The sequence below is a fragment of the Tursiops truncatus genome, chromosome 16 (genome assembly GCF_011762595.2).
Source record: "Tursiops truncatus isolate mTurTru1 chromosome 16, mTurTru1.mat.Y, whole genome shotgun sequence".
In the NCBI taxonomy this organism is placed as follows: domain Eukaryota; kingdom Metazoa; phylum Chordata; class Mammalia; order Artiodactyla; family Delphinidae; genus Tursiops; species Tursiops truncatus.
This window is the reverse complement of record NC_047049.1, coordinates 11,109,127-11,132,735: the sequence shown is the minus strand read 5'-3', so window position 1 is coordinate 11,132,735 and position 23,609 is coordinate 11,109,127. Positions and strand designations below refer to the sequence as shown.

At 37.3% G+C, this 23,609-nt stretch overlaps 1 protein-coding gene across 3 annotated transcripts in view; it reads right to left on the bottom strand.

Annotated features, from left to right (window-relative positions):
* MCMBP (minichromosome maintenance complex binding protein) overlaps positions 1-23,609 on the bottom strand; it is a 68,038-nt gene that overhangs the window by 35,309 nt on the left and 9,120 nt on the right. For all 3 annotated transcript variants that reach the window (XM_073793893.1, XM_019940123.3, XM_019940124.3), the window contains exons 2-5: positions 11,067-11,152; positions 10,314-10,454; positions 10,141-10,182; positions 84-185 (exon numbers count right to left, since the gene is read on the bottom strand). In XM_073793893.1, coding sequence (XP_073649994.1) covers positions 84-185; positions 10,141-10,182; positions 10,314-10,454; positions 11,067-11,152 — 371 coding nt within the window. The remainder of the gene's footprint in view (positions 1-83; positions 186-10,140; positions 10,183-10,313; positions 10,455-11,066; positions 11,153-23,609) is intronic.

Here is a 23,609-nt window from a genome sequence, read left to right as displayed (position 1 = left end):
ATCAAAATGTGAATTGTGCTCTCTTCAATTAAGAAAATAATCAGTAACCATTCAACACATAAGAAGGTTCAGATAAAGGATATTTCTTTTACCCACGTGGATTCTCCAGGCACTGGAACACAATAGAAAGTCTGTCTTTCCAAAGTGGTAGTTCGTGGAGAGTTTAAATCAACTTCTTGCTGAGGCTGTGATATATACAAAATTTTGTTTTATTTAAAAAAATTTATTACAAAAACTTTAAAAATTAGCAACCATATTTCCATGTTATTTATAAAATCACAGTAAATACTTTCATATTAAGAGTTAATTAACAAGCAACTACTAAATACACACTATCATTTTTGAAAAGAAAACAGACATAAAATCATTTCAAATGCAATAATCAATACAGTACCTTCCTTCAAATCCAAATATACAGCACCCTAGGTTAAAAAATTAAATCCCTTTGAATATTAATCAGAGTGAGGCCTCCCGGAGGTCCTCATTTCAGCACCAACACCAGCTCTATCCAACTGTCTGCAAACTCCAGTGCTGGACGTCTCAGGCCAAACAACCAGTAAGACAAGAATACAGCACCACCCATCAAAAGAGAAAAAGAAAAGAAAAGAAAAGAAAGAAACAACAAAAAACTATGTTACAGACGAAGGAGCAAGGTAAAAACCTAAAGACCAAATAAATGAAGACGAAATAGGCAACCTACCTGAAAAAGAATTCAGAGCTATGATAGTAAAGATTATCCAAAATCTCGGAAACAGAATGGAGAAAATACAAGAAACATTTAACAAGGATCTAGAAGAAATCAAGAGCAAACAAACAGTGATGAACAACATAATTACTGAAATTAAAAATACTCTAGAAGGAATCAATAGCACAATAACTGAGGCAGAAGAACAAATAAGTGAGCTGGAAGATAAAATGGTGGAAATAACTGCCAGGGAGCAGAATAAAGAAAAAAGAATGAAAAGAATTGAGGACAAGGGCTTCCCTGGTGGTGCAGTGGTTGAGAGTCCACCTGCCGATGCAGGGGACACAGGATGCAGGGGACACAGGTTCGTGCCCCGGTCTGGGAGGATACCGCATGCCACGGGGCGGCTGGACCCGTGAGCCATGGCCACTGGGCCTGCGCGTCCGGAGCCTGTGCTCCGCAACGGGAGGAGCCACAGCAGTGAGAGGCCCGCGTACCGCAAAAAAAAAATAAAGCAAAAAAAAGAATTGAGGACAATCTCAGAGACCTCTGGGACAACATTAAACACACCAACATTCGAATTATAGGGGTCCCAGAAGAAGAGAAAAAGAAAGGGGCTGAGAAAATATTTGAAGAGATTACAGTCGAAAACTTCCCTAACATGGGAAAGGAAAGAGTCGATCAAGTTCAGGAAGCACAGAGAGTACCAAACAGGATAAACCCAAAGAGACACACCAAGACACATATTAATGAAACTATCAAAAATTAAATACAAAGAAAAAAAATTAAAATCAGCAAAGGAAAAGCAACAAATAACATACAAGGGAATCCCCATAAGGTTAACAGCTGGTTTTTCAGCAGAAACTCTGCAAACCAGAAAGGAGTGACAGGACATATTTAAAGTGATTAAAGGGAAAACCCTACAACCAAGATTACTCAACCCAGCAAGGATCTCATTCAGATTCGATGGAGAAATTAAAACGTTTACAGATAAGCAAACATTAAGAGAATTCAGTACCACCAAAGCAGCTTTACGACAAATGCTAAAGGAACCTCTCCAGGCAGGAAACACAAGAGAAGGAAAAGACATGCAAAAACAAACCAAGGAACAGGATAGAAAGCCCAGAGATAGATAAACGCGTACACATACTGTCATCTTATTTTTGATAAAGGAGGCAAGAATATACAATGGAGAAAAGACAACCTCTTCAATAAGTGGTGCTGGGAAAATTGAACAGCTACATGTAAAAGAATGAAATTAGGGGCTTCCCTGGTGGCGCAGTGGTTGAGAGTCTGCCTGCCGATGCAGAGGACACAGGTTCGTGCCCCGGTCCGGGAAGATCCCACATGCTGCAGAGTGGCTAGGCCCGTGAGCCATGGCTGCTGAGCCTGCGCGTCCGGAGCCTGTGCTCCGCAACGGGAGAGGCCACAACAGTGAGAGGCCCGTGTACACCCCCCCCCCAAAAAAAGAAGAATGAAATCAGAACACTCCCTAACACCATACACAAAAATAAACTCAAAATGGATTAAAGACCTAAATGTAAGGCCAGACACTATCAAACTCTTAGAGGAAACCACAGGCAGAACATTCTATGACATAAATCACAGCAAGATCCTTTTTGACCCACCTCCTAGAAAAATGGAAATAAAACCAAAAATAAACAAATGGGACCTAATGAAACTTAAAAGCTTTTGCACAGCAAAGGAAACCATAAACAAGATGAAAAGACAACCCTCAGAATGGGAGAAAATATTTGCAAATGAAGCAACCGACAAAGGATTAATCTCCAAAATTTATAAGCAGCTCATACAGCTCAATATCAAAAAAACAAACAACCCAATCCAAAAATGAGAAGACCTAAATAGACATTTCTCCAAAGAAGACACACAGATTACCAACAAACACGTGAAAGGATGCTCAACGTCACTAATCATTAGAGATATGCAAATCAAAACTACAATGAGGTATCACCTCACATCCATCAGAATGGCCATCATCAAAAAATCTACAAACAATAAATGCTGGAGAGGGTGTGGAGAAAAGAGAACCCTCTTTGCACTGTTGGTGGGAATGTAAATTGATACAGCCATTATGGAGAACAGTATGGAGGTTCCTTAAAAAACTAAAAATAGAACTACCATACGACACAGCAATCCCACTACTGGGCATATACCCTGAGAAAACCATAATTCAAAAAGAGCCATGGACCACAATGTTCACTGCAGCACTATTTACAATAGCCAGGACATGGAAGCAACCTAAATGTCAATCGACAGATGAATGTATAAAGATGTGGCACATACATACAATGGAATATTACTCAGCCATAAAAAGAAACGAAACTGAGTTATTTGTAGTGAGGTGGATGGACCTAGAGTCTGTCATACTGAGTGAAGTAAGTCAGAAAGAGAAAGACAAATACCGTATGCTAACACATATATATGGAATCTAAAAAAAGAAAAAAAGAAAAAACCCAAAATGGTCATGAAGAACCTAGGGACAGGATGGGAATAAAAACACAGACCTACTAGAAAATGTACTTGAGGATGTGGGGAGGGAGAAGGGTAAGATGGGACAAAGTGAGAGAGTGGCATGGACATATATACACTACCAAATATCAAACAGATAGCTAATGGGAAGCAGCCACATAGCACAGGGGAGATCAGCTTGGTGCTTTGTGACCACCTAGAGGGGTGGGATAGGGAGGGTGTGAGGGAGGGAGACGCAAGAGGGAAGAGATATGGGGATATATGCATAGCTGATTCACTTTGTTATAAAGCAGAAACTAACACACCTCTGTAAAGCCACTATATTCCAATAAAGATGTTTAAAAAACACCCAAAACAATTAAGAAAATGGTAATAGGACCATAAATATCAATAATTACCTTAAATGTAAATGGATTAAATGCTCCAACAAAAAGAAACAGACTGGCTGAATGGATACCAAAACAAGACCCGTACATATGCTGTCTACAACGGACCCACTTCAGACCTAGGGACACATACAGAATGAAAGTGAGGGGATGGAAAAAGATATTCCATGCAAATGGAAATCAAAAGAAAGCTGGAGTAGCAATCCTCATATCAAACAAAATAGACTTTAAAACAAAGACTATTACAAGAGACAAAGAAGGACACTACATAATGATCAAGGGATCAATCCAAGATGATATAACGATTATAAATATATATGCACCCAACATAGGAGCACCTCAATACATAAGACAAATGCTAACAGCCATAAAAGGGGAAATCGACAGTAACACAAAAATAGTAGGGGGACTTTAACACCCCACTTTCACCAATGGACAGATCATCCAAAATGAAAATAAGTTAAGGAAATGCAAGCTTTAAATGATACATTAAACAAGATGGACTTAATTGATATTTATAGGACAGTCCAGCCAAAAACAACAGAATACACTTTCTTCTCAAGTGCTCACGGAACATTCTCCAGGACAGACCATATTCTGGGTTACAAATCAAGCCTTAGTAAATTTAAGAAAATTGAAATCGTATTAAGTATCTTTTCTAACCACAACGCTATGAGACTAGATATTACAGGAAAAAAAAAACTGTAAAAAATACAAACATATGGAGGCTAAACAATATGCTACTAAATAACCAAGAGATCACTGAGGAAATCAAAGAGGAAATCAAAAACTACCTAGAAACAAATGACAATGAAAACACAACAACCCAAAAGCTATGGGATGCAGCAAAAGCAGTTCTACGAGGGAAGTTTATAGCAACACAATCCTAACTCAAGAAACAAGAAAAATCTCAAGTAAACAACCTAATCTTACACCTAAAACAATTAGAGAAAGAAGAACAAAAAAATCCCGAAGTTAGCAGAAGGAAAGAAATCATAAAGATCAGTTCAGAAATAAATGAAAAAGAAATGAAGGAAACAGTAGCAATGATCAATAAAACTAAAAGCTGGTTCTTTGAGAAGATAAACAAAATGGATAAACCATTAGCCAGACTCATCAAGAAAAAAAGGGAGAAAACTTAAATCAACAGAATTAGAAATGAAAAAGGAGAAGTAACAACTGACACTGCAGAAATATAAAGGATCATGAGAGATTACTACAAGCAACTATATGCCAATAAAATGGACAACCTGGAAGAAATGGACACATTCTTAGAAAAGCTCAACCTTCTGAGACTGAAGCAGGAAGAAATAGAAAATATAAACAGATTAATCACAAGCACTGAAATTGAGACTGTGATTAAAAATCTTCCAACAGGGCTTCCCTGGTGGCGCAGTGGTTGAGAGTACACCTGCCGATGCAGGGGACACGGGTTCGTGCCCCGGTCCGGGAAGATCCCACATGCCCCGGAGCGGCTAGACCCGTGAGCCATGGCCGCTGAGCCTGCACGTCCAGAGCCTGTGCTCCGCAACGGAAGAGGCCACAACAGTGAGAGGCCCGCATACCGCAAAAAAAAAAAAAAAAATCTTCCAAACTAAAGCCCAGGACCAGATGTCTTCACAGGCGAATTCTATCAAACTTTTAGAGAAAAGCTAACACCAATCCTTCTCAAACTCTTCCAAAATACAGCAATGGGAGGAACACTCCCAAACTCATTCTATGAGGCCACCATCACCCTGATACCAAAACCAGACAAAGATGTCACAGAAAAAGAAAACTACAGGCCAATATCTCTGATGAACATAGATGCAAAAATACTCAACAAAATACTAGCAAACAGAATTCGACAGCACATTAAGAGGATCATACACCATGATCAAGTGGGGTTTATCCCAGGAATGCAAGGATTCTTCAATATATGCAAATCAATCAATATGATACACCATATTAACAAACTGAAGGTTAAAAAACCATATGATAATCTCAATAGATGCAGAAAAGGCTTTTGACAAAATTCAACACCCATTTATGATAAAAACTCTCCAGAAAGTGGGCATAGAGGGAACCTACCTCAACATAATAAAGGTCATATATGACAAACCCACAGGCAACATCGTTCTCAATGGTGAAAAACTGAAACCATTTCCTCTAAGATCAGGAACAAGACAAGGTCGCCCACTCTCACCACTATTATTCAACACAGTTTTGAAAGTTTTAGCCACAGCAATCAGAGAAGAAAAAGAAATAAAAGAAATCCAAATAGGAAAAGAAGAAGTAAAGCTGTCACTGTTTGCAGATAACATGATACTATACACAGAGAATCCTAAAGATGTTACCAGAAAAATACCAGAGCTAATCAAAAAATCAGGTAGAGTAGCAGGACACAAAATTAATGCACAGAAATCTCTTGCATTCTTATACACTAATGATGAAAAATCCAAAAGAGAAATTAAGGAAACAATCTCATTTACCACTGCAACAAAAAGAATAAAATACCTAGGAATAAACCTACCTAAGGCGACAAAAGACCTGTATGCAGAAAACTATAAGACACTGATGAAAGAAATTAAAGATGACACAAACAGATGGAGAGATATACCATGTTCTTGCATTGGAAGAATCAACATTGTGAAAATGACTATACTACACAAAGCAATCTACACATTCAATGCAATGCCTATCAAACTACCAATGGCATTTTTCACAGAACTTAGAACAAAAAATCGCACAATTTGTATGGCAACACAAAAGACCCCAAATAGCCAAAGCAATCTTGAGAAAAACGGAGCTGGAGAAATCAGGCTCCAGGACTTCAGACTATACTACAAAGCTACAGTAATCAAGGGTTTCCCTGGTGGTGCAGAGGTTAAGAATCCACCTGCCAATGCAGGGGATATGGGTTCGGGCCTTGGTCTGGGAAGATCCCACATGCCACGGAGCAACTAAGCCCGTGTGCCACAACTACCGAGCCTGCGCTCTAGAGCTCCTGAGACACAACTACTGAAGCCCGCATGCCTAGAGCCTGTGATCCACAACAAGAACCCCATGCACCACAACGAAGAGTAGCCCCCGCTAGCTGCAACTAGAGAAAGCCCGCGCACAGCAGCGAAGACCCAACACAGCCAGAAATAAAATAAATAAAATAAATAGATTTAAGAAAAAAAAGCTAAAGTAATCAAGACAGTATGGTACTGGCACAAAAACAGAAATATAGTTCAATGGAACAGGATAGAAAGCCCAGAGATAAACTCATGCACACACAGTCACCTTATCTTTGATAAAGGAGGCAAGAGTATACAATGGAGGAAAGATTGCCTCTTCGATAAGTGGTGCTCGGAAAACTGGACAGCTACATGTAAAAGAATGGAATTAGAACACTTCCTAACACCATACATAAAAATAAACTCAAAATGAATTAAAGACCTAAATGTAAGGCCAAACACTATAAAACTCTTAGAGGAAAACATGGGCAGAACACAGACATAAATCACAGCAAGTTCCTTTTTGACCCACATTCTAGAGAAATGGAAATAAAAACAAAAATAAACAATTGGGACCTAATGAAACTTAAAAGCTTTTGCACAGTGAAGGAAACCATAAACAAGATGAAAAGACAACCCTCAGAATGGAAGCAAATGTCTGCAAACAAAGGAATGGGCAAAGGATTAAACTCCAAAATATACACAAGCAGCTCATGCAGCTCAATATGAAAAAAACAAACAACCCAATCCAAAAACAGGCAGAAGGCCTGAACAGACATTTCTCCAAAGAAGATATACAGATGGCCAGCAAACACATGAGACGATGCTCAACATCACTAATCATTAGAAAAATGCAAATCAAAACTACAATGAGGTATCATCTCACACCGGCTAGAATGGCCATCATCAAAAAATCTACAAACAATAAATGCTGGAGAGGGTGTGGAGAAAAGGGAACCCTCTTGCACTGTTGCTGGGAATGTAGATTGATACAGCCACTATGGAGAACAGTAGGGAGGTTCGTTAGGAAACTAAAAATAGAACTACCATATGACCTAGCAATCCTACTACTGGGCATATACCCTGAGAAAACCATAATTCAAAAAGAGTCATGTACCACAATGTTCATTGCAGCTCTATTTACAATAGCCAGGACATGGAAGCAACCTAAGTGTCCATCGACAGATGAATGGATAAAGAAGATGTGGCACATATATACAATGGAATATTACTCAGCCATAAAAAGAAACGAAATTGAGTTATTTGTAGTGAGGTGGATGGACCTACAGTCTGTCATACAGAGTGAAGTAAGTCAGAAAGAGAAAAACAAACAAATACCGTATGCTAACATATATATATGGAATCTAAAAAAACAAAAAAAAGTTTCTGATGAACCTAGGGGCAGGACAGGAATAAAGACACAGACGTAGAGAATGGACTTGAGGACACGGGGAGCGGGAAGGGTAAGCTGGGACAAAGTGAGAGTGTAACATTGACATATATACACTACCAAATGTAAAGTAGGTAGCTAGTGGGAAGCAGCTGCATAGCACAGGGCGATCAGCTTGGTGCTTTGCCACCACCTAGAGGGGTGGGATAAGGAGGGTGGGAGGGAGGCTCAAGAGGGAGGAGATATGGGGATATACGTATGCATATAGCCGATTCACTTTTTTATACAGCAGAAGCTAACATAACATTGTAAAGCAATTATACTCCAATAAAGATGTTAAAGGAAAAATGAAAAAAAAATTAACTCCCTTTAAATAAACATGTTATTTTATTAAATTTTTTCAAAGACAGTGCTCATGGTAATCCCACTGTCTCTCTCATAAAAAGCTATCAGAATTAGCCCATTAAATAGGAATTTAGTGAAATACTCATTACGAGGTAGCTCTGAGATGAGATTTAAAAGTCAGATATTATTCCTTAGAAAAGGCATATTCTCTATTTCAAATATACTTAGAGATAAGAGGCAGAGAGGACCCAAGATGTAATATTGAAAAAATTATTTCAACAAACACATATTACTTTTAGAGTACCAAAAAAAAACCCTTAAAAGTAAGTAAAATCTATATTCTGTTTTTTAAGAGAAAAAGAAAGAAAGAAAGGAAACAAAGAAAGAATCCCAGAGCTATCAATTGAGCCTGAGATAATATATATAAGCTAAGTTTTTTCTGTATTTCTTTCCAGGGCCAAAGTTCCCTTTTCCTGGTGTGGTGCTTTTACTTATGACTCTTTAGCAACGTAGTACAAAATAAAAACTCTTTGCCTTTGGGAGTGTCACAGATAGACAGTCTCACCTATTTCATTTTCCCATTTCCAGGGGCTGAGATTGTTGAGCTATAGAGACACTGCATTATTGTGTACTAGGAAAAAAAATGTGTATTAATTTATTAGCCTAATATGGCTTAGGGCCCCTCAAACAAGGGATGCAGGAAACCTCAAGTTGATTCATTAGACTTGCACGATGGTGCATGCTATGGGGCACCCTAAAGGAAAAAGACATGGGAGAGCTGGAGGCCATCATGTGTAAGATTAAACGAATCCATCATTCGTGAGTCCGTTACTCTAAATAAGTATAGGAAGTTATCATTTTTTCTTTATAGCAACCTTTCAAATTAGGGCTTTTCTTCCATACAGATCAGCCCGCTGGGCTAAAACATTTATTCAACAGAAACAATTTATACTGTGAATTAACAGGCTGGGATTAGGGTTTATATATTAACCTCTTGAGGTTTGGGTAAGCAGGAGACAGACTCCCAGAATGTAAAAAGCCCTAAATAACCCGATTAAACTAAGATTCTGGACTGCAAAGCAGAAATCTAATAGATCCAGAATGGAGGTAACTACTGAGGTTCACCTTTCTACTGGGGTCGTGCCTCAGCACCTGCCTGGTCAATCCCTACCTGTGATACTTGTTTTCTTTCTAACAATTGAAAATTACCACCTGTGTTTCAATAGTACCACATGAAAAACACACAAAAAGCAAAATATGAGATATTTTTAGTTAATATATTTTGACATGCTGATAATCTTCTTCTACTATTAAACCAGAAATAAGTTTTAAACTTTCCCCAGTCACAATGCCAGCCATGTTGAACAGGTGTCTGAATGAAATTAAGTTTAATTCTGCATGTTGTTCTTCTACTATCAGAAAAGCAATACCAAAGAAAATGCAGATATACTGTGGTTCCTCTAATTGCTTTTCTAGTAAGTTTCTATCTCAAAACTACCCCTTTTACAACTATAATTATATCCAGGATTCTGTCTTCTTCCCTTTCCCATTACTGATATGTAAGAGAGTTTCTATTACTTCCTTTTATCAAAGAAAGCTTAAGTTTACTTTTTTCCTCCCAGGAAAAGAGGGCAGGATTTAATCAAATTTAATTAAGCACGTGTAAAGCCCTAAATTAATCTTCTTTCATTTTTCTTCTACTTTTCATTTTAAAAGAACTTATCATAACCTGTAATTTTAAAAAGCAGGTATATAGGTATTAGGAAAAGAAAGGAATTTTTTCATTTACAATATTCCACCTTCTAAGAGATTTTTAGATCAAAAAAAAAATCATATCAGTGAATATATTTTAAGTATACATACCCCACACTCTGCTACATCTCTATATTTTCCAAAATGAAGAACCTATGACCCAAAGCAAAAAAATAACAGTATTATATCAATCTATCAGAATGAAAATTACCATAAACAACACAAGGACAAAATTAATACTACTAATTGTAAACAGTAAGTTTCATGAATAAAGCAATACATACACGTGCTTTTGTGTTTCGGTTAACGGTTTCATAAACTCCCATGTAAAATTCAGGGTCAAACATATCCTGAATCATGCAACGGAACTTGACAAAACTGTTAGGTTTCAAATAATGAAGGGGAACTTCATTCAATGATGGTACCTTTAACGAAAACGAACAATCAAGTCAAAATATTCTGTGTATAAAACATTAAGTACATATACATAGACATATATATCCAGACTCAAACCGCAATTCCCACACACACACACAAAATCAAGGGAGCCAAATGATCCCAATGGTTAATATAACACAATTGCTAAAAAAAAGTACTTCCTGTGTTCTCGCAAGTTTGTATGATGACATTTGACTATAATGTAAAAGGATGCTTTTCCTTCACAACACTTTCCAATTAGCAGAAAGGCATTTGCTTTGTTGAGTTCCTCTCTTAAAACTCGTACATGTCAACTCTTTTAAAATGAAGGTAATAAAACAAAAGATAATCGAATCTCTCACAACTACCCATTTTTTTCATGGTCAATTACTGCCACCTAGAGGCGCCAATATAGAAGCACTTATTTGCTTGAATTTAAGTTTAAGTTGCAAAAGAGACCAAAAACCTTTTAATACATATGCACTTAAAGCACAGGGCAGTGAACATTAATTTATATATATTTAAACTGTATGTGGATTACTGCTCTACTGTGAGAAACTGCAAGTCTGCCCAACCCTCGCCACCCCCCTCCCCCCCCCCCCCAATAGCAATGAGCTCACCCATTTAGGAGCATTATTTTCCTTCAGCTTTTCCTTAAAATACTCAATTACTTTCTTCTCCCAGCCAGGATTAACTCCATTTTGAGCTGAAAGAAAAATATACTGTTCAAAGCTGAAAGTACAATCTATAATAATAGACAATGTTCACACATTAGTTTAGTGTGCACCTTATTGGAAGCACTGAACAAGACACCAGAAGCTGCCCTGTTGGGGGTTTGGATATTACAATCAGGGCGAGGCTGACCCCCTGCAGGCTCTCAGGAGCTAACAATCTCCTGAGGACACCCACAGCATGAGATACGAGACTCCCCAGACAAAGCAGAACAGGAACCATCATTTGAAAAGCAGACTGATCTTTGAAAACATTTTTATACAGATTTAAAAAAATTTTTACAATTACCCTGAAATGAAGAGCAGAGAGTGGTGGTGGTTTTTTTTTTTAAGTTTTTATTTGGGAATAATTTCAAACTTTCAAAAAGTCACAGTGAAAAATATGTCACAATGATAATTACAAAGAACACCTGTAACCTTGCCCCATTTACTTTATTTGCTTGCTCTCTCTCTCCCACATATTTTTCTGACTCACCTGAGATTACATTACACACATCATTTATTTTTACCTTTAAATAGTTCAATGTGTTTCCTAAGAATAAGGAGATTATCTTATATAACCACAGTACTTGTTATCAATCTCAGGAAATTCAAAATTGATACAATACATTTTATCTAATCTACCATCCATATTCCAACTTGTCATTTGACCCAACACTATCCTTTATTGCACTTTTTCCACTTCAGTACAGGACCCAGTCTAGAATCACATACTGCTTTTAGCTATCGTGTTTTTTTAATCTCCTTTATTCTGGAACAGTTCCTCAATCTTTATCTCTTATGACACTGACACTGCAGAATACAAACCCTTTATTAAAAAATAGAAATCTCCTCACTGGGTCTGTCTGACGTTTCCTTATGAGTAGATTGCAGTTACGTGTTACCAGTCAGAGTGCTACATAAGGATGCTGTGCCCTTGTAGGTACATCATTTAGAGACAAGATGTCCATCTTCCCCTCATCGATGACGTTAATTTTCATCACCCAAAGTGACAGCCAATTTCTCCACTGTAGTTACTTTCTTCCCCTTACAACTAATAAGCAATCTACAGGAGATACCTCAGACAATTATCATGAAACTTGCCCTGCTCCCAAGATTCAGCATCCATTTTATGCTTCTTGCAATGATGATTGCAAAATCAGAGAAAGGTGTTTTTAATGTCATGTTAAAGAAAACCAGACTTTGAAAAATTATGGGAATTGGTCAAGACCAAAGAGTGAATCATCAACAGAATTAGGAATATATGTTTTCATGAACTAGAACTACCTAACCATAGCTGGTCAGTACTTCCACCATCACACAGGTACCATACTCATCACACAGGTGCTATGGAGATGTGGCGTAAAGGAATTTTGTCTATATTTGTTGTGGAGCTGATTCTGTTAGAAATACTCATAAAATCCTGCTAACACCATGCTGCAGCAGAGATTCCAAATGCTTTCACTTAACTGAGCAAAGGACAGTTCTTAAAAAGAACTCGTGGAGGTGAAAAACGAGGAAGTGATTCTGATGTGCAATGAGGGTTAAATCTACTACTAGTAAACCAGTCCTCAAAGCTTGGTCCCCAGACTAGCAGTATTAGCACCACCTGAGTGGTTGTTAGGCAAATTCTTCAGCCCATCCAAGACCTACTGAATCAGAAACTCTGGAGGTGAAGTCTAGCGATTCATGTTTTAAAATACCCTTGAGGTGATTCTGATGCACACTAACATTTGAGAACCACTACTCTACTAGACACATGCCAATAAATGATTACTGAATTGGACGGTGGGGGGAGGGGACCAGAATAGGTATTTTTGCGTCTAGTCCAAATGGATGTTTAAAGAAAAGACCTACATGCAGCCATGACTGTGAACACCACTATGCTGACTGCATTTGTGTAAGAAACTTGAATATACCACATCACAGGTGATGAGGCTACATCAAAGAGTGATTGGGAAGCAGTAAGTTACTTCTAAGTAACTTACATGCATACAAAATGTTCTTAAGTAAAGGCCAGCTTACTAATATCTGGTACTGCTGGACAATTAAAGGACTGCAATAGATAATTCCAAAATTATCAAGAGTACAATAACTGGGCTTCCCTGGTGGCACAGTGGTTGAGAATCTGCCTGCTAATGCAGGGGACACGGGTGCGAGCCCTGGTCTGGGAGGATCCCACATGCTGCGGAGCAACTAGGCCCATGAGCCACAACTACTGAGCCTGCGCATCTGGAGCCTGTGCTCCGCAACAAGAAAGGCCACAATCGTGACAGACCCACGCACCGCGATGAAGAGTGGCCCCCGCTTGCCACAACTAGAGAAAGCCCTCGCATAGAAACGAAGACTCAGCACAGTAAAAATAAATAAATTAATAAACTCCTACCCCCAACACCTTCTTTAAAAAAAAAAGAATACAATAACTATCCATTATTTATTAAGCCTACTGTGTGCCCAGCACTCTGCCAGGTGCTATCAGGATATTTCAAATTGAAGGAACTTAAAGCTAAGATAAGCTATGGATAGAATAACAGGCAAAAGCAAAGAAGAGAAACTAACGTAGGTCAAAAAAATCTCAGTGAGGGCTTCTGAAAGAGGTGTTTGAGCCAGGCCTGGGAAGAAGGGTAGAACTGAAACATGTTGAGGTATGAGGGATGGGCATATTCCAGACGTAGAGCACTCTGGGGGAAGAAAGAGTAATGGTAAACCAAGGACAAGGATGGACACTACCAGAAATTCAAATACATGGAGCACAAAGTGCCTGGAAAAGAATAAAGCTACTGAACAAAAGGAAGAGGAGGCCAAACACATCACAGAGTTTTCAATGCCAGGCTACAGATCTGCTCTCTATTCACAAACAATTCACCTTTACATTTCCAGGGTCTAGCAAGGGCCTGGGACATAGCTATCGGAGTTAGAGAAATAAACATTAAATAAGTACAATGTAGAGAAAATAGGTTGTTTTGCAAGACTAGCATCCATTTCCCCTTTTTCTAGTGACAGTGCCTCTTTTTGAGGGAGGAACCACAGCACCGTTACTCCCAGCCCAAGGGTGGACCTGACCTAGACCTCACAGTGGTTCTGATGATCAGTTTAGGGATGCATCAATCAAGGACAATCCTGGGAATAAGGCTTAGTAGCTGGGCTCAACATTATAGGTTATAATCCCGCAGCTGCATGTGGCCACAGTGACCAAGGTCTGTCTGAAAACTAAGCCATCCCAGAGGAAAGTGGAGTAAAAAGGCTGATTTCTGTAGACACAGGGTGAAGTATTTGGCTGTAATTGAGCCTGACGTTAACCCTCTCAGGAACCGTTACCTGAGACAACGTATTCATCTTCTCTGGTTTAAGCAGAATCGAGTTGGGCCATTTGCAACCAAGAGACCTGCTGAGCACACACATATCACTCTATTATATTTCCCATGAATTCCTGGCCATCTGAATGTGGGCACCACTGCACTCAATCCTGCCCTAGTTTAAGTGGTCAGGGGAACTGAGGAACAAAAAATATATACACTTTCACACTCTCACCAACAGCATATGAGGGTTCTATATAACCTCACCAACACTTGGTCTTGTCAATCTTTTTAATCCTAGTCATTGTGCTGGGTATGCAGTAATATTTCACTGGGGTTTGAATATGCATTTCCCTAAGGACTAGTGATGTACACCTTTTCATATGTTTATTGACCATTCCAATAAATCCTTTTGTGAGGTGCCTGCTTATTAATTTTGCCCATCTTTTAAAAAAATGATTTTGTTGGGAATTCCCTGGCAGTCCAGTGGTTGGGACCCCACGCTCTCACTGCCAATGGCCAGGGTTCACTCGCTGGTTGGGGAACTAAAATCCCACAATCCACGCAGTACGGCCCAAAAAAAAAAAAAGATTTTGTTGTGGCATCAATGATTTGTACAAATTTTGTGTATTCTGAATGCAAGTCTTTTGTCAGATATATGTAGGGCAAGTATTTTCTCCTAATCTGTAGCTTGCTTTTTGACATTCTTAATGGTGTCCTTCGATGGGAAGTTTTCAATTTTGACGAAGTCCAACTTTTCAATTTTTTCTTTTATGTTTACTGACCCCAAGGTCATAAAGATATTCTCCTGTTTTTCACTTTTCACATTTAAGTCTGTAACCCATATCAAATTAATGTTTTTGATTATAGTGTGACATAGACATCAAGGCTCATTTTTTTCCAAAAAGATATCCATTTGTACCAGCATTATTTAATTAAACAACTTTCTAGCAGTAAATTGCTTTGGCAAACAGAGTAACAATTAACTGTCACACATCTACCAAAGAGAAAATATGCAAAAAATAACCACTCACTAAACATATGCACTCACTAAACCCATGGTCAAAGACAGGAACTTCACTCATACACTGCCAATCTTTCCTGCTATAGAGTTAGCAAACTATCATAGTCCATCAAGTAGTTTGATGATAGTCCATCAAACTATCAAGTCCATCAGTGATGAGAAATAGATGTTGTGACTGGGGGAAAGTCTCCTGGTTGGTCCTCAGCAGCAATAAATGATAGATTTTTTTAAAATAAATAAATAAATTGCTTTGGCACTACTGTCAAACTCAACTCATTGTATTTACGTTAATGTATTTCTAGACTTTCTGTTATGTTACACTGATCTAGTTGTCTATCCTTATGCCAATACCATCTTGTTTTAATCACTACAGCTTGATAGTTAGTCTTAAAATCAGGTAGTTACGTTCTTCATCTTTGTCTTCAAGTCTGTCTTGATTATTCTAGATCCTCAAGTTTTCTAAATAATTTTGAGGAACAACTTGTTGACTTTTATATAAAGTCTGCTGAAATTTTGATTAGGTTTATATTGCATAGTATAGATTTGAGGAGAACTGAAATCTTAACAATATCGAGTCTTCCAAGCTATGAACTCTCCCATGGGAGAGAGCATAAGGAAACCTATGTATAAATTCCAAGAGACTCCATCTGTCTTTTCCCCTTATGATCCGGCTGTGTATCCTTACCATGCTGCTTTAATAAATCTTAGCCAGGAGTACAACTACATACTGAGTCATATATGTCATTTTAGTGAATCTCCAAACATACGGTTGGTTTTGGAACCCCCAACACATAAGTGTATCAATAGTTCATTTCTTTTTTATTGCTGAGTAATATTCCACTGTTCAGCCGAACTACAATTTGTTTCTCCATTCACCTGTTGAAGGACATTTAGATGGTCTCCAACTTTTGATGACTATAAATAAAACCATTATAAACACTTTTTGTGTGAACATAAGCTTTCATTTCTCTAGGGGAAAAACCTAAGAATGCGACAGTTAGGTATATATATATATATATATATGTATGTGTGTATGTATATACACATACATATATATGTATATATTATTACGACTAACATTTTAAGATTCTGCCTATTTCCCAGAGTGGCTGTACCATTTTGCATTCTCACCAGCAAGGTATAAGAGATTCAGCTGTTTGCATTCTTACCACTACCTGGTATTGTCAAAATTTTTTAAAAATTTTAGCTCTAGGGCTTCCCTGGTGGCACAGTGGTTGAGAGTCCGCCTGCTGATGCAGGGGACATGGGTTCATGCCCCAGTCCGGGAAGATCCCACATGCCACGAAGCGGCTGGGCCCGTGAGCCATGGCCGCTGAGCCTGCGCGTCCGGAGCCTGTGCTCTGCGACGGGAGAGGCCACAACAGTGAGAGGCCCGCGTATCGCAAAAAAAAAAAAAAAAAAAAAAAAAAAAAAAATTTTCGCTCTACCAGTAGTTGCGATATCCCATTATGCTTTAAATTTGCATTTCCCTAGTGACTAATGATACTAAATTCTTTTCATGTGGTTATTTGCCATCCTTATATCCTCTCTGGTGAAGTGTCCATTCAAATCTACTTAAATCTTTTGCCCCTTTTTAAACTGGCTTAATAATCATTACATTTTCCTTATATATTCTAGATATGTCCTTTATCTGATATATGATTTTCAGGTATATTCTCTCAGCCTTTCATTTGCCTAACAATGCTTTTGCAAAACAAAGTTTATAATTTTGATGAAGCCCAATTTATCAAATTTTTGGTTTTATGCATTGTGTCTTTGGAATTATGTCTAAGAACTCATAGCCAAACCCTGGGTCATGAAGATCTTCTCTTTATTTCTAAAAGTTTAACAGTTTAAACACTTAGATCTATGACCCATTTTGAGTTTGTTTTTCTATAAGGCATGAGATTTAGGTTGCAAGTAATATTTCTGCATTTAAATGTCTAATTGTTCCAATATCTTAGTTGAAAATAATCTTATTTTTCTATTGAATTGGCTTTTGTATATTTGTCAAAAGACAATTACGGCAACAAGAATGTGCCTTAAAAACATGCTAAGTGAAATAATACAGACAAAAAAGACAAATACTGTATCCACTTATATGAAGTACCTAGAATAAGCAAATGCATAGAGACAAAAAGTAAAACTGAGGTTCCAGGTGGGCAATGGAGGGAGAGTGGACCTGAGAGGAGGGAACTCCATTTTATCTTGAGTGAGTCTGGATAGTAGGTGGCCGTGGTAGACAGAATAATGCACACACCCCCCGCAAAGATGTCCACATTCTAATCCCCAGAACCTGTGAATATATTGTTACATGGCAAAAGGGAATTTAGGCAGAGCTGACCTTAAAACAGGGAGATTATCTGGGGGGATCCAAGGTAACTACAAGGGTCCTTAAAAGTGGTAGGAGGCAGAAGAGGAAGTCTGAGTAAGAAGATGTGAGAAAAACTTGACCAGCTGTTGCTGGCTTTGAAGATGGAGGGGGGCCACAACCCAAGAAATGTTGGCAAACTCTAGAAGCTGGAAAAAAGACAAGGAAGTAGATTCTCCCCTAGAGCCTCCAGAAAGGAATGCAGTCCTGCTGACAACTTGATCTTATCCCAGTGAGACCCAAATCAGACTTCTGACCTCCAGAAGTGTAAGATAATAAATTTATGTAACAAACGCTGGAGAGGGTGTGGAGAAAAGGGAACCCTCCCACACTGCTGGTGAGAATGAAAGTTGATGCAGCCACTATGGAAAACAGTATGGAGGTTCCTCAAAAAACTAAAAATAGAGTTACCATATGATCCAGCAACCCCGTCCTGGGCATACATATGGACAAAACTATAATTCAAAAAGATACATGAACCCCTATATTCACAGCAGCACTATTCACAATAGCCAAGAAATGGAATCAACCTAAAAGTCCATCGACAGATGAATGGATAAAGAAGATGTGGAACATATATACAATGAAAACTATTTGACTATAAAAAAGAATGAATGCCATTTGCAGCAACATGGATGGACCTAGAGATTATCATACTAAGTGAAGACAGAGAAAGACAACTACCATATGACATCACTTATATGTGGAATCTAAAATATGACACAAATGAACTTACCTACAAAACAGAAACAGACTCATAGAGAACAGACTTGTGGTTGCCAAGGTGGAGGCAGGTGGAGGAGGGATGGATTGGGAGTTTGGGATTAGCAGATGCGAAATAGTATACATAGAATGGATAAACAACAAGGTCCTACTGTATAGCACAGGGAACTATATTCAATATCTTGTGTAAACCATAATGGAAAAGAATATAAAAAAGAATGTGTGTGTGTGTGTGTGTGTGTGTGTGTGTGTGTGTGTGTGTGTATATCTGAATCACTTTGCTATACAGCAGAAATTAACACAACATTGTAAATCAACTCTACTGTAATAAAAAAATAAATTTATGTTGTCTTAAGCAACTAAATTTGTGGTAGTTTGTTACAAAAGAAATAGGAAATTAATAGGGTGTTTTTTAAGGAATTGGTCGATTTCATCCAAGTCATTCAATTTATGCCCAGAGAGCTGTTTGTATTATTCTTTTCGTGTCTGTATTATTCTTTCACATGTCTCTACCAGTATCTCCCATTTCGTTCCTGATGTCAGTAATCTTTGTCTTCCTTTCTTTTTTCTTTGCCAGTCTGAAGATGCATATGAATTTTATTGATCTTTTTGGGTAAAAAAACAACAAAACACCCAACGAGCTTTGGGTTTCATTGATTTTCTTTTTCTTCTGTTTTCAACTTCATTCATTTCTGCTCTATATTATTTCCTTTGTTCTGTATGATTTGGGTCTATTTTGCTCTTTTTTTCTAGTTTCATAAAGTATAAGCTTAAATTATTGGTTTGAGACCTTTCTTCTCTTCTAATAAATGCCCTTGAAGTCTCTCAGTACATCTTTGGCTTATCTCACAAATTTTGATATGTTGTGTTGTCATTTTCCTTTAGTTTAAAATATTTTAAAATTTCCCTTGTGACTTCTTTTTGATCCACAAATGGTTCAGAATGTTATTTTCACAAGTCTGAATTTCTTGTTATCTGTTACTGATTTCTATTCTAATTACATTATGGTCAGAGAACATACTTTGATGATTCCAATTCTCTTAGGTTTGTTAAATATTTGTTTTATGACTTAGGATGTGGTTTACCTTGGTGAATGAATGTTCCATGTGCACTTGAAAAGAATGTGTATTCTGCTGTTGTTAAGTAGAGGGTTCTACAATAGTGAGATCTATTTGACTGATGGTGTTCTATATCCTTGCTGCTTTTCTCTCCACTAGTTCTGGTACAGTTCTGAGAAGAGTAGTAGCATGTCCGACTATAATTGCAGACTTGTCTATTTCTCCTTTTAGTTCTGTCAGTTTCTGCTTGTATTTTGAAACTCTTGCTAGGTGTATTTACATTTAGGTCCTCTTGGTGAATTGACTATTTTATCATTATGTAATGCGCCTCTTATTCTTCTTCTCACACAACCTTTCCTAAAAAGAATTTAAAATTTAAAAAGACTCCAATAAAGAGGTAGACACAGGATCCAAGAAACAACAGAATTCATGAACGCAATGGAAAAAAAAAAAAATCCCAGTATGAAAACTAAGCAACAAACCTAAAAAGCAACTGACACAAATTAAAGGAGTGATTCAACAGGCTCATTAAAGAACATCCACGAAAAGATAACAGTCTGGAGTAAAAAAATGATGTGAATAAAATGCCAGGAGAACTTAGTGAAAATGATGTCAAAATTCTCTTCAATAGGGAGAAAATGCAATAATACAAACAAATATAAGTAAATTAAATTTTAACATAAGAAAATAAGATACATATATACCTGACATAGCCTCCAAAATACATAAAGCAACAACTTTCAAAACTAAAGAGAAAAAAAATAAAACAGCAATCACAATTAGACTTTTCCACAGCTCTCTCAAAACATAAATTAAGCACAAAACACAAAAACAAATAATATAGCAAAATGAATAAGATAATTAATAAATTCTCTAATAAATATATAAATATCCAAACAGAGAGTGCATTTTTTAAGTACACAGGACATTCACAAAAAGTTCTATGTACTAGCCACAAAGGAAACCTCAATAGATATGAAACATACAATGTTTTCTGACCAAAATGTGACAAGGTAAGAACTCAATAACAAAAGGAAAGCTTAAAACAACTGCATCCTCATGTCCTTGATGATTTAAGAAAAAACAAATAAACTTATACTATTAAAAAATCCTTAGTTTAGAAAGGAATATGGAGTGATAATTATCAAATACTCTTGGATGACAAAGAAACCTGTACAGGTTAATATCTGTGGGCTACTAAAGTGGCGTTTAGGAAGAAAGTTACAGATTTTAACACATTTATCAAATACCAAGAGAGATAAAAAAAAAAAAAAATACCAAGAGAGAATGGAAATAGATGAGTTTATTAGCATTCAAGTTAAGAAGCTAAAAAAAGAGCAATAGGGACTTCCCTGGTGGCGCAGCGGTTAAGAATCCGCCTGCCAATTCAGAGGACACGGGTTTGAGCCCTGGTCCGGGAAGATCCAACATGCCGCGGAGCAACTAAGTCCGTGCGCCACAACTACTGAGTCTGCGCTCTAGAGCCCGTGAGCCACAACTACTGAGCCCACGTGCCACAACTACTGAAGCCCACGCACCTAGAGCCCGCGCTCCACGACAAGAGAAGCCACCGCAATGAGAAGCCTGTGCACCGCAACAAAGAACAGCCCCTGCTCGCCGCAACTAGAGAAAGCCCACACGCAGCAACAAAGACCCAATGCAGCCAAAAAATAAATTAATTTAAAAGAAAAAAAATTTTAATTAAAAAAGAAGAGCAATAAAACAAACCAAAGAGTAAGAAAGGAAATAAAGCTAAGGGCAGACATCAATGTAATGGAGAACAAAAACACCAATACAAATGATTAATATTAAGACAGACAAATTTTCTGGCACGCCTGTACAGGAGAAAAGATAAAAAGAAAGAAAGAATAAAATATACAAATAAATAAAAACAACAGGATACAAATAAGACACAGAACTATAAGGAAAAAGTAACAAAACTTTAAAAGGAGAAATGCTATAGATAAATACTAAAAACTATATATAATATCATGAAGTATGAACTAATAATTTTGAAAATTCAGATAAAATGGATGAATTTCTGAAAAAATATAAGTTGCCAAAATTGGCACAAGATTAGAAGACTGAGTTCTTATTTTTATCACAATTTGGTCAAAAAAAAATTGTAGGTCCAATATCAATGAGAGAAACAAAAGAAACAGTAGCTAATCCTTCCTCCCAATCCCATGAAGTCCCAAGTCCAGAAAATTCTGCAAAGTTTCAGGGCAACTTCACAAAAGATAAAGAAGCAAAACTCCTATATTAACTTCTGAATCCAATGGAATATATATTTAAAAAATCATGTTCAAGCAGTACTTTTATCCCAATAATGCACAAGTTTGTTATTAGAAAATCTATTAGTGTAATCTGCCACACTAAAAGATTAAAGAAAAAAAAAATGACCTTCTCGGGGGATACAGAACCAAGCATTTGATGAAGTCCAAGACCTATTTTATTATGAAAAACTGTAAATTATGGCTTGATATTAAACCTTGGGGTTTAAGAGAAATGATTTGACCTTGTTCTTAAAAGACTATTCTTAAACCAAAATAATTTAATGACAAGATTGTACTCCAGCTTACTTAGTTTATACATGGTAGTTTGCACCTCTTAATCTCCTACCCCTATCTTGCCACTCCTTCCTTCCTCTTCCCCACTGGTAACCACTAGTTTGCTCTCTATATCCATGTATTTCTTTTTGGTTATATTCAGTAGTTCATTTATTCTGATTTTTAACCTTTCTAACATGATCAGACAAAGCACAAATTATAGTCACAGATAGAATATAAATATTATAAACTTTGGTAATATACAATGACTGACACAAATTGGGTAGAAGCAATGGAGGGCAGTAAAGAGACACTAATTTCCTCAGTGAAAGCCTTGAATTAGTATCTAAAATTGTTGGAGGAAAAAAGAACATGCCTGTAAATCTAAAAGGAAAGCAACAGAAGAATTAAAAATAGTATAAGTGAGAAACCAGAAGCTTTTTCACTAAGAACGGGAACAAGGTAAGGATGCCCCCTCTCTCACCACTCCTTTTCAACATGGTACTGGAGTCCTAGCTAATGCAGTAAGACAAGGAAGGGAAATAAAGGTATATGGATAGGAAAAGAAAATAATAAAACTCTCTGTTTGCAGACGACATGATTTTCCACATAGAATACCCAAAAGAATCAACCAAAAAAACCCTCCTGGCACTAATAAGCTATTAAAACAAGGTTACAGAATGCAAGGCTAACATACAAAAGTCAATCACTTTTCCTATGTACTCCCAGTGAACAAGTAGAATTTGAAATTAAAAACATAGTATCATTTGTAGTAGCATTCCCCAAAATTAAGTTCTTGGGTATAAATCTAACAAAATATGTATAAGATCTAGAGGAGGAAAGCTACAAAACTCAAAAGAAATCAAAGAAGAACTCAATAAATGGAGAGATAGTCCATGTTCATGGAGAGGAAGACTCAATATTTTTAAGATGTTGGTTTTTCCCAACTTGACCTATACATTCAATGAAATTCCAATCAAATTCCAACAGGTTATTTTGTGCATACTGACAAACTGAATCTGAAGTTATAGAGAGGCAAGAGACCCAGAATGGCCAGCAATAGTGAAGAACAAAGAACAAAGCTGGAGGACAAAGAACCCTTAAAACTCAATAAGAAAATGAACAACCCAATTAAAAAATGCGTCAAAGACCTGAACAGACACCTCACAAAAGAATATATACATTGTGACCACCTAGAGGGGTGGAATAGGGAGGGTGGGAGGGAGACGCAAGAGGGAGGAGATATGTATAGGAGATATGTATAGCTGATTCACTCTGTTATAAAGCAGAAACTAACACACCATTGTCAAGCAATTATACGCCAATAAAGATATATTTTTAAAAAAGAATATATACAGGTGGCAAATAAGCAAAAGATGCACCACATTGTATATCATTAGGGTAATGCAAATTAAAGCAACAATGAGCTACC